Raw genomic sequence first — 14,802 nt, forward strand, 5'->3', positions numbered from 1 at the left:
ACCCTTCAGGTTGTGGCCATTCATCAGGATCATCATAAAACATCCGACAACCAGCATTTGAATAGGAACAACATAAAACAAAAAATAGATACATTTATATATATCCCCATGAGGAAGCCATGGAATAATTCCAGCAAAAAGGATTTTTACCACTGCCCAATCAAAAGTGTAAGACAACACTCAAAAATAGTTTTAAACTATTGTTAACTATAGTTTAAAATAGTTTTGAACAATTGTTGAATCACATCTAGGCATGCTAACCAATCTGCTCCCACAGCAGTCCCATATTTGATGAAGCAACACCAGAATCTACCTACTTATCTCCTGTCTCCACAGTGAGTGCCACAACTCATCCGACCGTATCAAACTGCGAGTTTGGGATGAGGACGATGACATCAAGTCACGAGTGAAGCAGCGTCTAAAGAGAGAGTCTGACGATTTTCTGGGTCAGAGCATCATTGAGGTTCGAACACTGAGTGGAGAGATGGACGTTTGGTACAACCTTGGTATGTAATCCCTCAGAACCACGACAATATGGGAAACATGAGGTGTGCGATATTTTACTGAGCGTGTTGGTGGACGATGTGTTAATGCTTCTCATCAGCAAAGCAGCTGCAGAAGCTCTTCGTCGTCATCTTCTTTCCAAGGTTCAACTTGAGTTCGCTCTAAGTATCATTTCAGAGTAATTGAGTGTGTATTTGTGTGTGTCTCCACTTACAGAAAAGAGAACAGACAAGTCAGCGGTGTCTGGTGCCATTCGCCTTCAGATTAGTGTTGAGATCGAGGGAGAGGAGAAAGTGGCTCCGTACCATGTACAGTACACGTGCCTTCATGAGGTAAGACACACAGTAATGAGCTAATTGTTAATTGCAAGAGGCAGAAAATAGTCATAAAAGTTGACATTTTTGTGTCTGACCAACTGTCCCAGAATAATCCATTTAAAACTGTAAAACAAAGGAAAACAATAAATTGTCACATTTGAGTCATTAAAACCAGTAAATAAATGTTTAACTTTGAAATTTTTTTTATTATTTGTAAATTTTCTGTAAATGTTATATATTCTTGAGGATAATCTGCAGCACAGCTCTGGGTTCTGATTATTTCAGGTCCATGTACTGACTCAAAAAGATTAGTAGTAGAAGAACATCAAAACTGCAAGATGTTGGCAATTTTTTCAGTACTACTAGAAATAAAGTTAAACCAGTTTGACCAGTAAAATGGCCTGACTTTAGATGTCCTTGGTGTTTCTTTGATTTACTTCTGTAAATTCCAGACTGCTGGTCACTTGTTTGAGTACTGCTGATGTTTGTTTATTCAACCTCTTCCTGTGTAGAATATGTTTCACTTCTCGACGGATGTGGAGGGAGGTGGCATGGTGAAGATACCAATTGCTCATGGAGACGACGCGTGGAAGGTTTACTTTGATGAGCTGCAGCAGGAAATTGTTGATGAGTTTGCCATGCGTTATGGCATCGAGTCCATCTATCAGGCAATGACGTAAGTTCGGCTTTAAACGTGTGTTCTGAATGAAATTCATCCGGTAGGCCCTGATGTTTGCTAATTGTGTAGATGTGTGGGTGAATTAAATTAGGAAATGCTTCAAATTAATGTTTATGAGCAGTATTTGTGGGCCTGTGCGTGTGTGAGGCGTTGGCGGGGTTACCATGAACTATAAACAGCATGCAAATTAGTTTATCTCTTCTAATGAGAAAAGATGGCCTGTCACCTCAGAGATTTCCCTTCGCTGTGATCAGGTCATTATAGGCAGGTGGAGAAAAAGACTTAGTGAGCTCATGCACACACTCACATAGACACACAGGTTTAATTTCATTAATGGTATTATAATTTTTTTTAATAAAGGGTCAGATATGGTGTTTCTTTTGTGTGCTGTGTAAAGGGGCATTTTTACATAAGGTAATCATACTTGGCAGTACTGAGAGAATTGAAACTGTAAGCAGAAATTACCAGACTTTGTCCCATTGGAAATTGGCAAATGAGCAACTCAATTACACAGCCAAATGAAAGTGGTGATTGAAATACATGAAAACATTGTACTCATTAACTTTACTGAAAGCTCACCGAAGTGAACAGGTTCATTTAGTCTCTTTCACCGTTCTTGTTTTTATGAATCATGTCAGATGTTCAGTATTTTTCTCCCATTTGTTACTTTTGGTTTTGAATTGATCATTTGTGTTTATCGGCACGCAAATTCATACCCAATTATATTATTTTGTGCAGAAGTTTACAATTAAACAACTTCTAACCTATCAAATATGGCTGATAAAAAGGTGATTTAAAAAAAATGCTTTTAACCGGCTAAATTTTTAATCTTTTGTACTAAGTTATAGACGTCACACATTGGTATGGTTGCACCCAGCTGATTTCCATGTGGGCTTGAGTCTGTGGCTACTTTGCAAATAGAAATATTTAGGTTATATATAATATAATGTAATATAGGTTTCTTCCTGATCATGAGATAAATGTCTTTCTCTTTAGCTGCTTAATGTTCCACTGTGTTCAACTCCAATTGTGTCTAGCTTTTTTATGATGATGAGCCCAGACCCTCAGAGCTTAATTAAAACCCATTGGTACCTAGTTAAATTCAGTCAAAACTGTGTACGGTCTGTATCAGGTTTAAACTGTCTGCCAGAGTGAAAACCTAGCCAAAAGGTAGAGAATTTTCCTTAGAAATCTAAGACAGGATTGTGTTGGAACCACAAGCAGACTTTCTGCATCTGGCTTCCCATCCAAAGTCTGAACAACAAAGAAATGGTCACTAGAAATGAGATTTTTTAAAAAAAAATTTGCAACCTTACAGAGGGACAGCCATTAGTGCAGTACTCCATGGGTGAGAACTTTACTGTGGAGTTACCTAAACAAAAGGCACATAACAGCCCACTTGGAGATTACAAAGAGCCACCTGAATGAATCTCAGACTCGAGAAGCAGAATCCTTTAATCTGATCGAACAAAGATTGAACTGTTTGTTACAGTTTCCCAACAGAGTATTTGGACTCAGCAGTCAAGCATGGTGATGGCAGCTTCATGCACTGGGGATATTCTTTCTGATATTGCCGCTGAGAGATTTTTCTTGATAGAGGGAAATATGGATGCAGAAAACTATAGAGCAACCCAATTCAATTTCATTTTCAATTTCTAAGACTAGGTCATCATTGTCATTGTGTAGTGCTTTGTGTTGATTCATATTTGAATGATTCTCTCGAGGTTTATCAATGTTAAACATTTATTTTATTGTCATTTGATATGTCATTTTTTAAAAGATAAATTGATTTTGTGTTAAAATATGGCAGTGCAGTTTGCAAATTTGCAGCATCTGTACACTGGTTTTATCTAGATTTTTTATTTTGATTTGTTTCCCTCTAACTTTTCAATATTTTTTCTCTTTATCATCTCTATCAACTCATTTATTTCTCCCATCCATCTTTCTGATCTTGCCTCCTCCTTCTACTCTTTAATGTTTCCCTCGTCCCTCTTTCTGATCTTTGTAACCTCATATGTTTTATTCTTAACCCTTCTTTGCTCTGTCCTCACTCATCTTTTCCTCGTTCCTTTCACCAATCCTGACTCACCTTCCCTCTTGCCTATTCTCCTCCAACCTGTTATTTTTAACGTCATACTTATTTTATACCTTCAATCATTCCCCTCTTCCTTTCTACTCTCTTTTCCACCACAGCCATTTCTCTTGCTTGTCCTCTAAGTACATGCTCTCAGGGGTACCAGCAGTGATGAGCACCCTGCTGGCAAACATCAATGCCTTCTATGCCCACCCCACTGCCTCCACAAATGTCTCTGCTCCAGCCAGATATGCAGCCTCCAACTTTGGGGTAAGTGTCTTCCAGTCAAAATAAAATACACACATACACGTTTTGATTATGAAACAGCTAATCAGTCTGTCCACCAGTCAGAGCATTATTCAGAATGTGCAACAGTCAAAAGCTGAAGTTGACTCTTAGGCTTACTTTAACATGTGTCTTTGATGATCTAATCACAAATGGACAGCCTGAGGTAAAGGTGTGAATGCATTTAGGATGCATTGAGATCCATCGGGAGAGGCTCTGGGATGCATACGGCCACATTCTTTTAAAAGTGTGAAGTCATCCTTGACCAACAGGAATGCTTACTGAGACTCCACATCACTCAACTATTGGCCCACTTCTCATGTCACTATACTTTTAGTATTTGATCCTCCTCATCTATAAGACCTTGAACAGTCTGGCTCAAGAGGACGTCAGTGGACACCTCATAAGTCTTTTGATCAAGTCCTACAAGATGTATATTCTGATGACTTAGAACTCAAGGGCATATCATAGAAAGTCAGATGATCTGCTTTATGCTCTGTGGCTAACAAGGAGACATCAAGATTTTTGTCCTTCCAGGAGATAACAATGTTAGCACATTGACTACTTTTTGTTATTTTTGTATTACTCGTACTTTTATTAATTTTCTCAAGGACTCGATAGTAAAGGGTCTTTTGATGTTGATTTGATTATACATGATTGTACAAATCAGTTCACAGAGGTGAAACCTATCCATCAATTTTCTATACCCGCTTAATCCAACTCAGGGTCGCTGGGGGGGTCTAGCCTATCCCAGTTGTCATTGTGCACGAGGCAGGGTACACCATGGACAGGTTGCCAGTCCATCACAGGGCAGAAATGACACCACTAAAGAAAAAAATGTACTCAAGTTTATAAATTCAACTTCTGTCTACGACAGACAGATTATAGTTAGAAAAAAAAGAGTTATGAAATTAACAAAATTTCATAACTCTAACACAAAACAGTTGTAAGCAGAGACGCGACTGAGATTTCATTTTTGAAATTATCTTCCACAAATCTACTCATGAATATGATGCATAAAGTCCAAGCAAGTGTACATTTATGCTTCCACAAGTCTTCCATCATTAGGCAATGATATTTCAGCTGTCTGAGACCTTTGCGAGGACCCAGATTCAGCTCACGGGCCTCTCGGGAACTGCAGGTGGGAGACAATGACAGCAAGACACTGTGCTTAATGACTCCTGGGATTTTTTGCTAATAGTGCCAATTTAAGTTCCCCTACTGGTTGCTGTGTGATGCATACCGAATACGCTCCAATTCAAAATCTTTCAAAACTGTGTTTTGATATTTCAGTTAATTTTCCCAGTGTTTTCTAATGTTTTTTCCCCATAAACTCATGAAGTGGTCACACTGGATCTTTATGTTATGGTCATCTTCCTCTAAGAGCAGAACTGTCGGCTAAACTGTTAAGAGCGATGCATTGTCTCACTCTGAAATGATAGCTTCTTTATTGATTTTTTTTATTTGGTTTCAGACAGAGCAGTACAGAGGCAGCAGAGAGGTCTTTTGTTACCATCTGCTTGGCAACCCTTATGCTCTGTCTCTGTCCCTTTTAATTTGCTGTATGGAGCTTTTATAGTCTCTTTTGAGTGGAGCTGCAGTGCTTCACTTGTTCAACAGTACCATTTTTTTCTAGGCATTCTTTTCTTTCTTTTCCTAAATCCTGAACCAAGTGAGTTTCAATGCATCTGTTGCCATGGCAATAAGGTGTTTTTTGATAGGTAGAACTTGACTTTAGACTTCCTTTACTACTCGATTCTGTCTCTGTCCTCTGACTCCTTCTCCTGTGCGCCATCCTTTTTCTGTCTGTTAAAGATTCCATCTCCTGCCTTTAATATTTTATCTGTAAGATCATGTTGTCACCCAGCAGTTTTAATGGTATTGCTTTTTGCATTGCAAAAGCTATTTACAGGAAGATCCTTTGAGCTTGTAGTGACAAGAAGGTATTTAGTCCTCATTTTCTATACTTGACATAACTGTTATGCAAACTTGTCAAATTTTCAAACAAACCCTGAAAGAGATAAAGAATACTCAAAAAATACTCAAAAGAAAAGAACTGAGACCAAAAGAAAGTGCTGAGTGATGCAAGATTGAAAATCTATTTGGGCCAAAAGTATGTAAAGCTCTAGAATTGACTGTTAATAAGGGTGGAATTAGAGAGAAATTAGATGATATTTTGTTTTTTTAGATACAAATAAGGATCTATGAAAGTCTGATCTATAGAACACATTGATTGAAGAGTATTACAGACCAATTAAATTTCTGAGGAACTTAGAAAGAGAGTTGTTAGTGCTCTTCAAGCTGGAAAAGGTTGCAAAACCATCTCCAAAGAGTTTAGACTGCAACAACAGTCACGCAGATTGTGTATGTATACCACTTTTACGCTCCCCAGTGCTGCTTAACCAACAACGATCTCTTCAAGAGCAATGTGTTTAGAGTCTGCAAGATCTCAATTTAATCCAGAGTATCTTCTGAGTACCTAAAGGCCTCTCACATTGGCTAATGGTAAAAATCATCATCAGGAGTACACTGAACAACAACAGTCTGGACAACAGAGCTGCAAAGTGAGACACCGCTTTTCAAAAACAGCTCTAATGGTATTCTGGTCAAGACAGAAGTTTGTTGGAAAAATGATTTGTGATCAGATGAGACCAAAATAACTTACAGTTTTAGATACAAGTGGTAAGTTTGGTGAACAGAAAACACTGCATCCAAGCATCACAGCCTTATCCCAACTATAAAACATCACAAGTCAACTGATCTCAAGAGAAATTAGCATCACAACGAGCCAGAGCGTACTTTTTTATGGGATCTTCAGAGAGGATAAAGGTTGTTTTGGAAGATCTTAGTCAGGGGCTTGTCTTTAATTCAAAGGAAATGCTGTAGAAGAAACTGACTTGAACAGTTTGTGTGAGGAAACCCACCAACATCCCACGATTAAGCATTTCTTTGTAGTTCATCAAACCAGATATTGAAAGCAAAGATTGACATTGTTTGGACACTTAAAGATATTATTAGCTAATTTTTACTATAGTATAAATATTTTTTGAGTTCTTTTTTTCCACCTCTCAGACTTGTGTCCTTGTGTATAGTATTTCAGGTGAAGGTTATAATATTAATACTTAGAACAGTAATCTGTCTCCCATCTAATGAAAGGGAACATATGCCAAGTGTTTTATGATCACATAAATTGTGTCCGAGCAGGATAGAGAAGTTTGTGAACTACAAGCGACCTGCCCCTCAGCTTATGGGCTGAAGGTACACAAATGAGTTTCATTGTCATTCATATAATGAAACTGTAAAACTGATCATTTGTATGACAGAGGATGAGCCGATGTGTGTGTTGTGGGACAAGACGAGGATTGTTGTGCCTAAGGGAAGGATAATGTGATTGTGATAACTTTTAAAGGTCAAAATCGAGCTTTTGTCCTTTTCTTTTTAGGTGAAACGGAATGTGTGCTTCAGGGCATATTTACCCCCCTTATATCACAGTGCTGTTTTAGGTTAGTTCAGGTAAAGTTTCAATGACTATTTAAGAAGAAAATCCCATAACAAGTTAAACTCAATGTTACGGTGCATGTCTGCCTATTTGTCAAAGACACACGCTTTATATAAAAGATGGTTCTTGTTACTGCAACATCACCTGTTGCTTTATTTCCGTTTTGAAGCTGTCACGTTCGGTTTTGGAAGAGGAATCTTAGTAGACATGCATGTGAAGAACCAGATGGGCTTTAATGAAACTTAAGAAACTACGTTGCTGCAGAGGCAGGGAATTCAAAACCATAAATCTAAATGACTGGCAAAACAACGTACTATTCAGGACAGGATCAGGACTGACATGAATGATGGAACACTATCTAAGAAAAAAAGGGAATATTTTTTATACAGGGAGGAGTAATCAAAAGATTTTTAAAAAAAAGCAGACATAAAGCAATAAGGTGACTAGATACAATTGAAAACCAAAAGCCAGGAAATAAATGGAACTGGAATGCACAAACGCTGAATGTGCTAATTTAAATATGAAGAAAAGCTAAGAGCAACCATAAGGGCCATTTGTTCATGCAGTTAATAAATATGTTACCTCTATTCGTCTTTAGCGCAACTGTGTGTGAGGTGTCAAAATGGCGTTCGATAAAGTGATAGTAGAGTAGCAAAAAGACCTTTAGTCCTAGAATTGTGGGTTTTTTAACCCTAACAAAGTAGTTTTGATTTCTAAACCCTAACTGGTGATGTTGTTGACTTAAAAAAAAACAACCAGAAAGTGACAAAAGTGTTGTTGTGTTACAGGTGGAAAATATCAGTTGTCATAAGCACTGCACATATTCACACCATTAACCCTCCTCATTCATCCCTAAGAGGACTTACATTTAAAGAAACACTTGAGAAAGACCGCTCTCTCAAATATAATCACAAACATTGTTCCTGCCACCATTGGCATGCTCAGATAGTCACAAACAAGGCGAGAAGAAAAACTGTCAGGGGTTGATTAGAATTTGGCATTTTGATTGGTCTTTAGTGCCAATTATTATTGGACATTGTTCATACTTTATAAAAGTATTAAAAACAAAAAGAAACATTTTGAAGTCCTCTAACAATGCACTAATTAATTGCTAGGCATTCAACCATGACTGGCTACTTTTCTAAGGCAATAAGGAACGAAGGCATGGAAGGCATCCAAAGAAACTGAACTGTTACGCAATCAAAATGCAGTATTTTTGTTATTCATCATTACATATTAGAAAAATGTGCCTGGCCAATTTTTTGTAACTAATTTAGCCAATTTTCAGTGAGGCTGGAAATCTTGCTTCGCCTTCTTCTCCCCCCTTGTTTTCTCTCCATCAAAAAGAAAAAAGTTTGTGAGCCACATCACGTGTCCCTCTGCTGCAGAGGACTCTCCCTCCCAATTGAACAGTGCTTTATGCCATGCCATGTAAATACATTTGTGTAGCCAAAGCATATGAAGGCAAGGGGATAAAAATAGACAATGGGGATGCCGCTACTGGGTGTAGTTTAGGTGGTCGAGCTGGTTGGCCATTCATTACGGGGTGGTTTGATCCCTGGCTCTTTCTCTGTGTTTAAGGACGACACCGGGCTTAAATTGCTCCCACTGGAGAGGCTGTTTACATTTCCTGGAACAGAGAGCACATCTCAATAACAGAGATCTTAAAGTCCATCCAGAATGAAGATTAGCATAGCACAGAGCAGCAAACATATCTTAAGCACCTGTTTAAAATGCAAAAGAAGATAAACAGATGCATCTGATTAAGGTGCAGCTTAAACCACTCTCCCTTAATGAAGTCCATTAAACTTAAAATAATGCTGAACTTATGATTGACAGTTATGTTCAACTCTGCATACAACTTCCATCCTTTATGATGCAGGTAAAATAGAAACCAGTGTATAGAGAATTACACATTTACATGAATTATTTCTCACCTAAAATCTTCCTCCTGATATATTTACAAGGCAGATTTGACTGATTCTTTTCTTTTTTTGTCCCTCACGTCTTTGGGGTGATGCATCATAGTAAGACTATCCACATTTTAAAAGTAACAGCATGACAGAAACTTGGTTTTAGTATTACAAACCTAAACCAAGTGGTAGGAAACGGAAAAGGCAGGTTTAGTCCCATAAACTTGAAATGAAATACAATATTTCTCACAGTATACTCACAGTTAAGAATCTGCCAATCCAATTTGAATAAACTCATATAACTTGTGGTCACACATTTTATTTGTCTTTTGGAATTGTATCTCCATTTCGGTTCGCCCTGTTCTGCTCTGTGCCCTTAGACGAGACACATGCCAAACACTGCTTACTGCTCAAGAATATGTGTTCCTCGCTGTCTGATCAAGTGCGTGAATCTATTAAACACCTGTTTGCTTTGTATTTCTTCTCCTCTGCAGAGAGATCGCTTTGTGAAGCTCCTGGATCAGCTGCACAACTCCCTACGTATCGACCTCTCCACGTACAGAGTGAGTCAGTGTTTCAGCTGCTTTTTTTTCTTTTCTTCAGCACATGCAGGTATTATTGTGAAACTAAAAAAAAGGATCAGTAAAGCATGCCAGTATAACTTTTAACAACTGAATTGTGTGTGGCATTGAGCAGAATAACTTCCCAGTCAGCGACAAGGCTCGTCTCAATGACCTGAAGTCAACCGTGGATCTTCTCACCAGCATCACCTTCTTCAGGATGAAGGTAGAAGAAACAGAATATCAACTCAAAGCACACCATCATGACACCAAACATCCAATGTGTGCAACATGGAGGCCTTTCCAGTACAATTTAAGATAATCATACCTTAAACAATCATTCGCTAAAGCTGTACACTGTTATCATATTACCTAAAGTTTCTATTAACTGTCACTGTAGAATGCCCAAAGCTGGCAGTATTTTACAGAGTTTGACTCTTGTAAGGACTCGTATGAGGGTAGAATGTCACCAGGAAACACAAACAGAGTTCAAATGTAGTGGTGTAGGACTGATTGCATTCACTAACTAATATTTCTTGGAGTGAACTTGTGTTTAGTTGAGACCCTTGATTCCAAAGCTGTGTACAGCGTAAAGTGATATATTTAAATTTCACAAGTGTATTTGTGTTGCTTTACTCAGTCATTGCGATGAATTTCTAACGTTTGTATAGTATCTATTGGCTTGTGCATGTCTGTGTGCTTTGGTTCACGTTTATCTGAACTGTCCCACAGGTGTTGGAGCTGCCGAATCCTCCCAGAGCAGCCAATGTGGTGCGGGATTGTGTCAAGGCCTGTCTGAACTCCACTTACGAGTACATCTTCAACAACTGTCTGGAACTCTTCAACCGCCAGTTTCAAACCGCCGACCCACCAGTGAGCTTCTAAGTTTACATATTTAGTTATTCTTCTGTAGAAGCTCTGGAAGTTTTGGCTTTGCCTGAATCTATGCCTGAAAGATAATCTAATGCTAAAAAGCTTCTTCCAAAAGCTTTCTGTCCCCTAAAAGAAAAATGTGACATTTTGATTCTGCAAAATATGCAGTGATGTATTCGGGACTAAAGCAGGAATTGATTTTTTAAGAAATAAATAAATTCACATGATATATTGATTTAAATGGAAAGAAAATATGGAGAGAAAAAAATGCAGCCCTGATCCTTTTCCATGTATTTTTTTTTTTCAATTACGGTAAATGATCTTTGCATTAATTCATGTTATTGTTGAACTTTTTATTGTATTTCATTTATTTATTTATTTCATCTATTCTATTAATTGTTTTTCCCCTTTTGCATCTTATTTTTATGTCGTCATATCAGAATATATTAATTTGTGTTGGTATGTGTTTTGTTGTTTTTTTCTTTTGTGCCTTTACTCCTAGAAAATGTTTGTTTCTGTGTATCGTGGAAAAAAATTAGAGATCGGCTACACCTGCCCTGTTTCCTCTCCTGTGGTCACTGGATCATAACAAGAAATAAGATAGAAAATCATAACGTAAATAATAAGTGGTAATTCTAAAAAGTCAAACAAAAACAGAAGAAATCAGAAAGTCATTTTAATGCATAATTTTTGCCTTTTTTGTTGTCTATATCAGCATTTCTTTATTTCTGTGTTTGTTGCTTTTCAACAAACACATGCAAGTTACTATAAAAAGCACGATAAGTTTGCTTTTTAGGCTATAATCATGGCAGTATGTTCTGCTCTTGACACTCTTGGATTGAATATTACAGTTTGTCACAATGACACAAAACATTTTTAATATCTATGACAAATCTCTTTTGCCTTTTACAAATTTTAAATGAAGAAACATCTGGCTTGTTTTACTTTACCTACTGGAATTAGACATAAAAATCATATTGATACTATTTCCATCTCTTTGATTTACTCCTAGAATGCATAATATTTGGAGCTGTCCTAAGAAATGTTCATGTCCTTATATGTCAGAACTCATTATACCACTCTTCTGTTGGTATGAATTAAAGATACTTGCATTGTGATTAAGAATCTTTATTGGATTTGCAAAACCTTGTTACTTAAAAATGGGGCCAGATTTTTTCTTATTAAATCATCCCAGTACAGTGGAGGAATAATATTCTGTTTAATATTGAATGCAGAATATGTCTCTTATTTCATAAAAACTTTCTTTTTGCCTATGGGTTTAGTTTCTCTGAGGTCTATGATATCTGGCAACTGCCACATTATGTTCTGTCTATTTCTCTCTTGCAGCCTGAGCCAGAGAAGAAAAAGAAAAAGAAGAAGAAGGAAAAAACAGAGGGAGAGGCAAACAAAGATAATGAGGAGGAGGAAGAAGAAGAAGAGGAGGAGGAAGAGGAAGAAGAAGAGGAAGAACAGAAAGAGGAGAGCCAGCCAGAGGAGCAAGGCCCGAGTATTCAGAATCTCGACTTTTGGCCCAAACTCATCACCCTCATTGTGTCCATCATCGAAGAAGACAAGAACTCATACACACCCATCATTAATCAGTCAGTATTATTCTGTTGTTGTGCTGGTGTTTAAGTTTATTTTCATTGCTCATGTCTCAGTTTTTTAACCTGAAAAATAAGTGAATAAGTGATGAGATTCTGTTTAATTTACTGTTCATCACAGCCGCTAACAGGAGCCTCCTTTTACTTTCTTTATTTTATGCTGAACATAAGTAATCACAGTGGAATTCAATCAATCAAAAGTTATAGGTATATTTTGCTGAAATTGCCAATGACAAAAACATGTTATATACTAATATTTCTGTGAACATTTGAGATTTTTTAATCTTCTGTCATCACAGTAAGATGAGGAAATATTGGCTTCTGCTTGGTTTGATGTTTTTGTTTTTTATGTTACTTGCTTAAGAATACTCGAAGTATTTGTCTGCTGTTCCTCTTTAACATTACTATATAAGACATCCTTGGTTTAGCACCAAACTGAATTTTATGTTAATAATGCACACGAGCAAAGACACGAATACTTTCACTTCCTACCTTCTTACTGCCTTTTAGGTTTCCTCAAGAACTCAATGTGGGTAAAGTCAGCGCTGAGGTCATGTGGATTCTTTTTGCTCAGGACATGAAATATGCTTTGGAGGGTAAGACTGTTTATGATATATCTACGTTTGTGTTTGAAAGAAAAAGAAACATTCTTCGCTCTCCAACTTCCATCTACATGCTTCATTTTCTTCACCACATCAACTCTCTTTCTTTCATTGCCATCATCTTCTCCAGTTCTGGATAAGATAGACCACTGCCGCTGGAACAATGGTGAGAATAGCGGCTAAACACAACGTAGTTGTTGAGATGATACAGGCAGAGTCAGTAGTAGTGTAGTAGTTGTGTTGTTGCTGCTTGTTTGTCTGCTCGATCACGGTGTGTTCAGCTTTAACAATTCTGACCTCCTCTGAGTGAGTTTCCCACTTTACAAAAGAATGTAATTCCACTGAATTCCCTTTGAGACAAATGCACACATACTTATAAACACTGCGTCGTTGTACAGTTTTAATTCATATAATTTGTTTTTCTACTTGTGTAAAAGCTTAACTTTCGTATGAGTTCAAAGCACAAATTTGCTGAAAGGTTACAGATATTTAGACTTTGTGTTTAGTTGACCATCCCAGGCTCCTAGGATTTGTTTTCCAAAATGTACTCCCATCTCAGTCTTTTCTGCATGAAACTTTCCTTTCTGTTTTGTCTGAACTCTCATCAGTTTTTCTCATAATTCTGTTGCCATCTCAGCTCCCGCCACATTTCGCATCCGCAGGGTTGATTTCTATGCTGGTAAGACTGTGTGTGTGTATATATGAAGAGTGTGTAAGTAGGTTTCTTTCTGTCACCTCGGACACCATCTCCCAGTCCTTCATTGCTTATCCGTATGTCAGTTTTACATAGTTATGACAATGAAGTTTGGGCATGTAGTCCTCTACTAATCTCTGTGTATGTTTACATGCTTGCTCATGAATCATGTGCATTTTACCTCAGACTCAAGCTGTTTGCCATTTATCATGAATTCAAAGATAAAACTCATGTTACATTCGGAAATGTATTTAAACCTTGGATAAATTATTAATTTCTTGGTCTGCAGACTTTATTGGACATCAGTACCAGATAAACAGCAGATTTATTTCGATACATTGACTCATTGTGTTACAAATCTTCATGGAGAGAGATTTTAAACTAGTCTGTTTCTTTATTTCTGAGTGTTTTTGTGTGTCTTGCTGTTTTTACAGAGCATGAGAAGCATAAGCTCTGTAGGACTGCTGACTACATGAACCTGCATTTCAAGGTCAAGTGTCTTTACAACGAGTATGTTAAGGATCTGCCTGCCTTCGCTGACACTGTGCCTGAATACCCCGCGTAAGACACCATTTCTTGTTCTCATTATTTCCCTTGTTCCCCCTGATTGATTTTTATTTCTCTTTCCACTCAGATTTTGTCCAGTTTTGCATACTCACTTTTGGACTCTCACATCCTTAACTCAAATCCCTCGTGTTTGGGCCTTGATACAAAATTAAAAAAATGTGATAATAATATTAAGATGCAGCTTGTGTTCATTGCTCTGTTGCATTTTTTTTCTGGAACATCTCACTTCAGAAGGGCCAGTTGAAAGTTAAGCTCACACATTTTAAAAAATCTTAGTTCACATTGATGTTTTTTAATGAGCTTCCCTCAGGTGTTATTTTTCTAAAGAACTGCTACCTGTCACCCATCTAGTCTCCATTCACTGCCTCGTCCTGAACTAAACAAGCTACCATAAGCTGCCAAAGAATCACTGACTTTGAAATATTAGAAAACAAATTAAAGTTTTGGGGGGTTTTTTATCTTGTAAAAAACATGCCGTAATGCAACTTAAAACTGATCAATTTCCAAATGTAATTTACATATATATGGTACATTTTGGGTCGTTTCTTCATGATCTTATCTTTTGATAAAGATATCTTGTGATCGTCAGTCACTCACAGATATTTCCTTAGACTTAAAATTGTCGATGTGG

At 37.4% G+C, this 14,802-nt stretch overlaps 1 protein-coding gene across 1 annotated transcript in view; it reads left to right on the forward strand.

The window, feature by feature from the left end:
• LOC140309463 (protein unc-13 homolog B-like) overlaps positions 1-14,802 on the forward strand; it is a 135,198-nt gene that overhangs the window by 88,073 nt on the left and 32,323 nt on the right. Inside the window, exons 15-24 of the mRNA XM_072387322.1 lie at positions 337-506; positions 721-836; positions 1,334-1,497; positions 3,694-3,844; positions 9,766-9,834; positions 9,968-10,057; positions 10,564-10,704; positions 12,052-12,305; positions 12,819-12,904; positions 14,039-14,165. Of these exons, the coding sequence (XP_072243423.1) occupies positions 337-506; positions 721-836; positions 1,334-1,497; positions 3,694-3,844; positions 9,766-9,834; positions 9,968-10,057; positions 10,564-10,704; positions 12,052-12,305; positions 12,819-12,904; positions 14,039-14,165 (1,368 nt within the window). The remainder of the gene's footprint in view (positions 1-336; positions 507-720; positions 837-1,333; positions 1,498-3,693; positions 3,845-9,765; positions 9,835-9,967; positions 10,058-10,563; positions 10,705-12,051; positions 12,306-12,818; positions 12,905-14,038; positions 14,166-14,802) is intronic.

Source organism: Leuresthes tenuis, unplaced genomic scaffold, assembly GCF_036924035.1.
Source record: "Leuresthes tenuis unplaced genomic scaffold, fLeuTen1.0.hap1 SCAF_6, whole genome shotgun sequence".
Taxonomy (NCBI): Eukaryota; Metazoa; Chordata; class Actinopteri; order Atheriniformes; family Atherinopsidae; genus Leuresthes; species Leuresthes tenuis.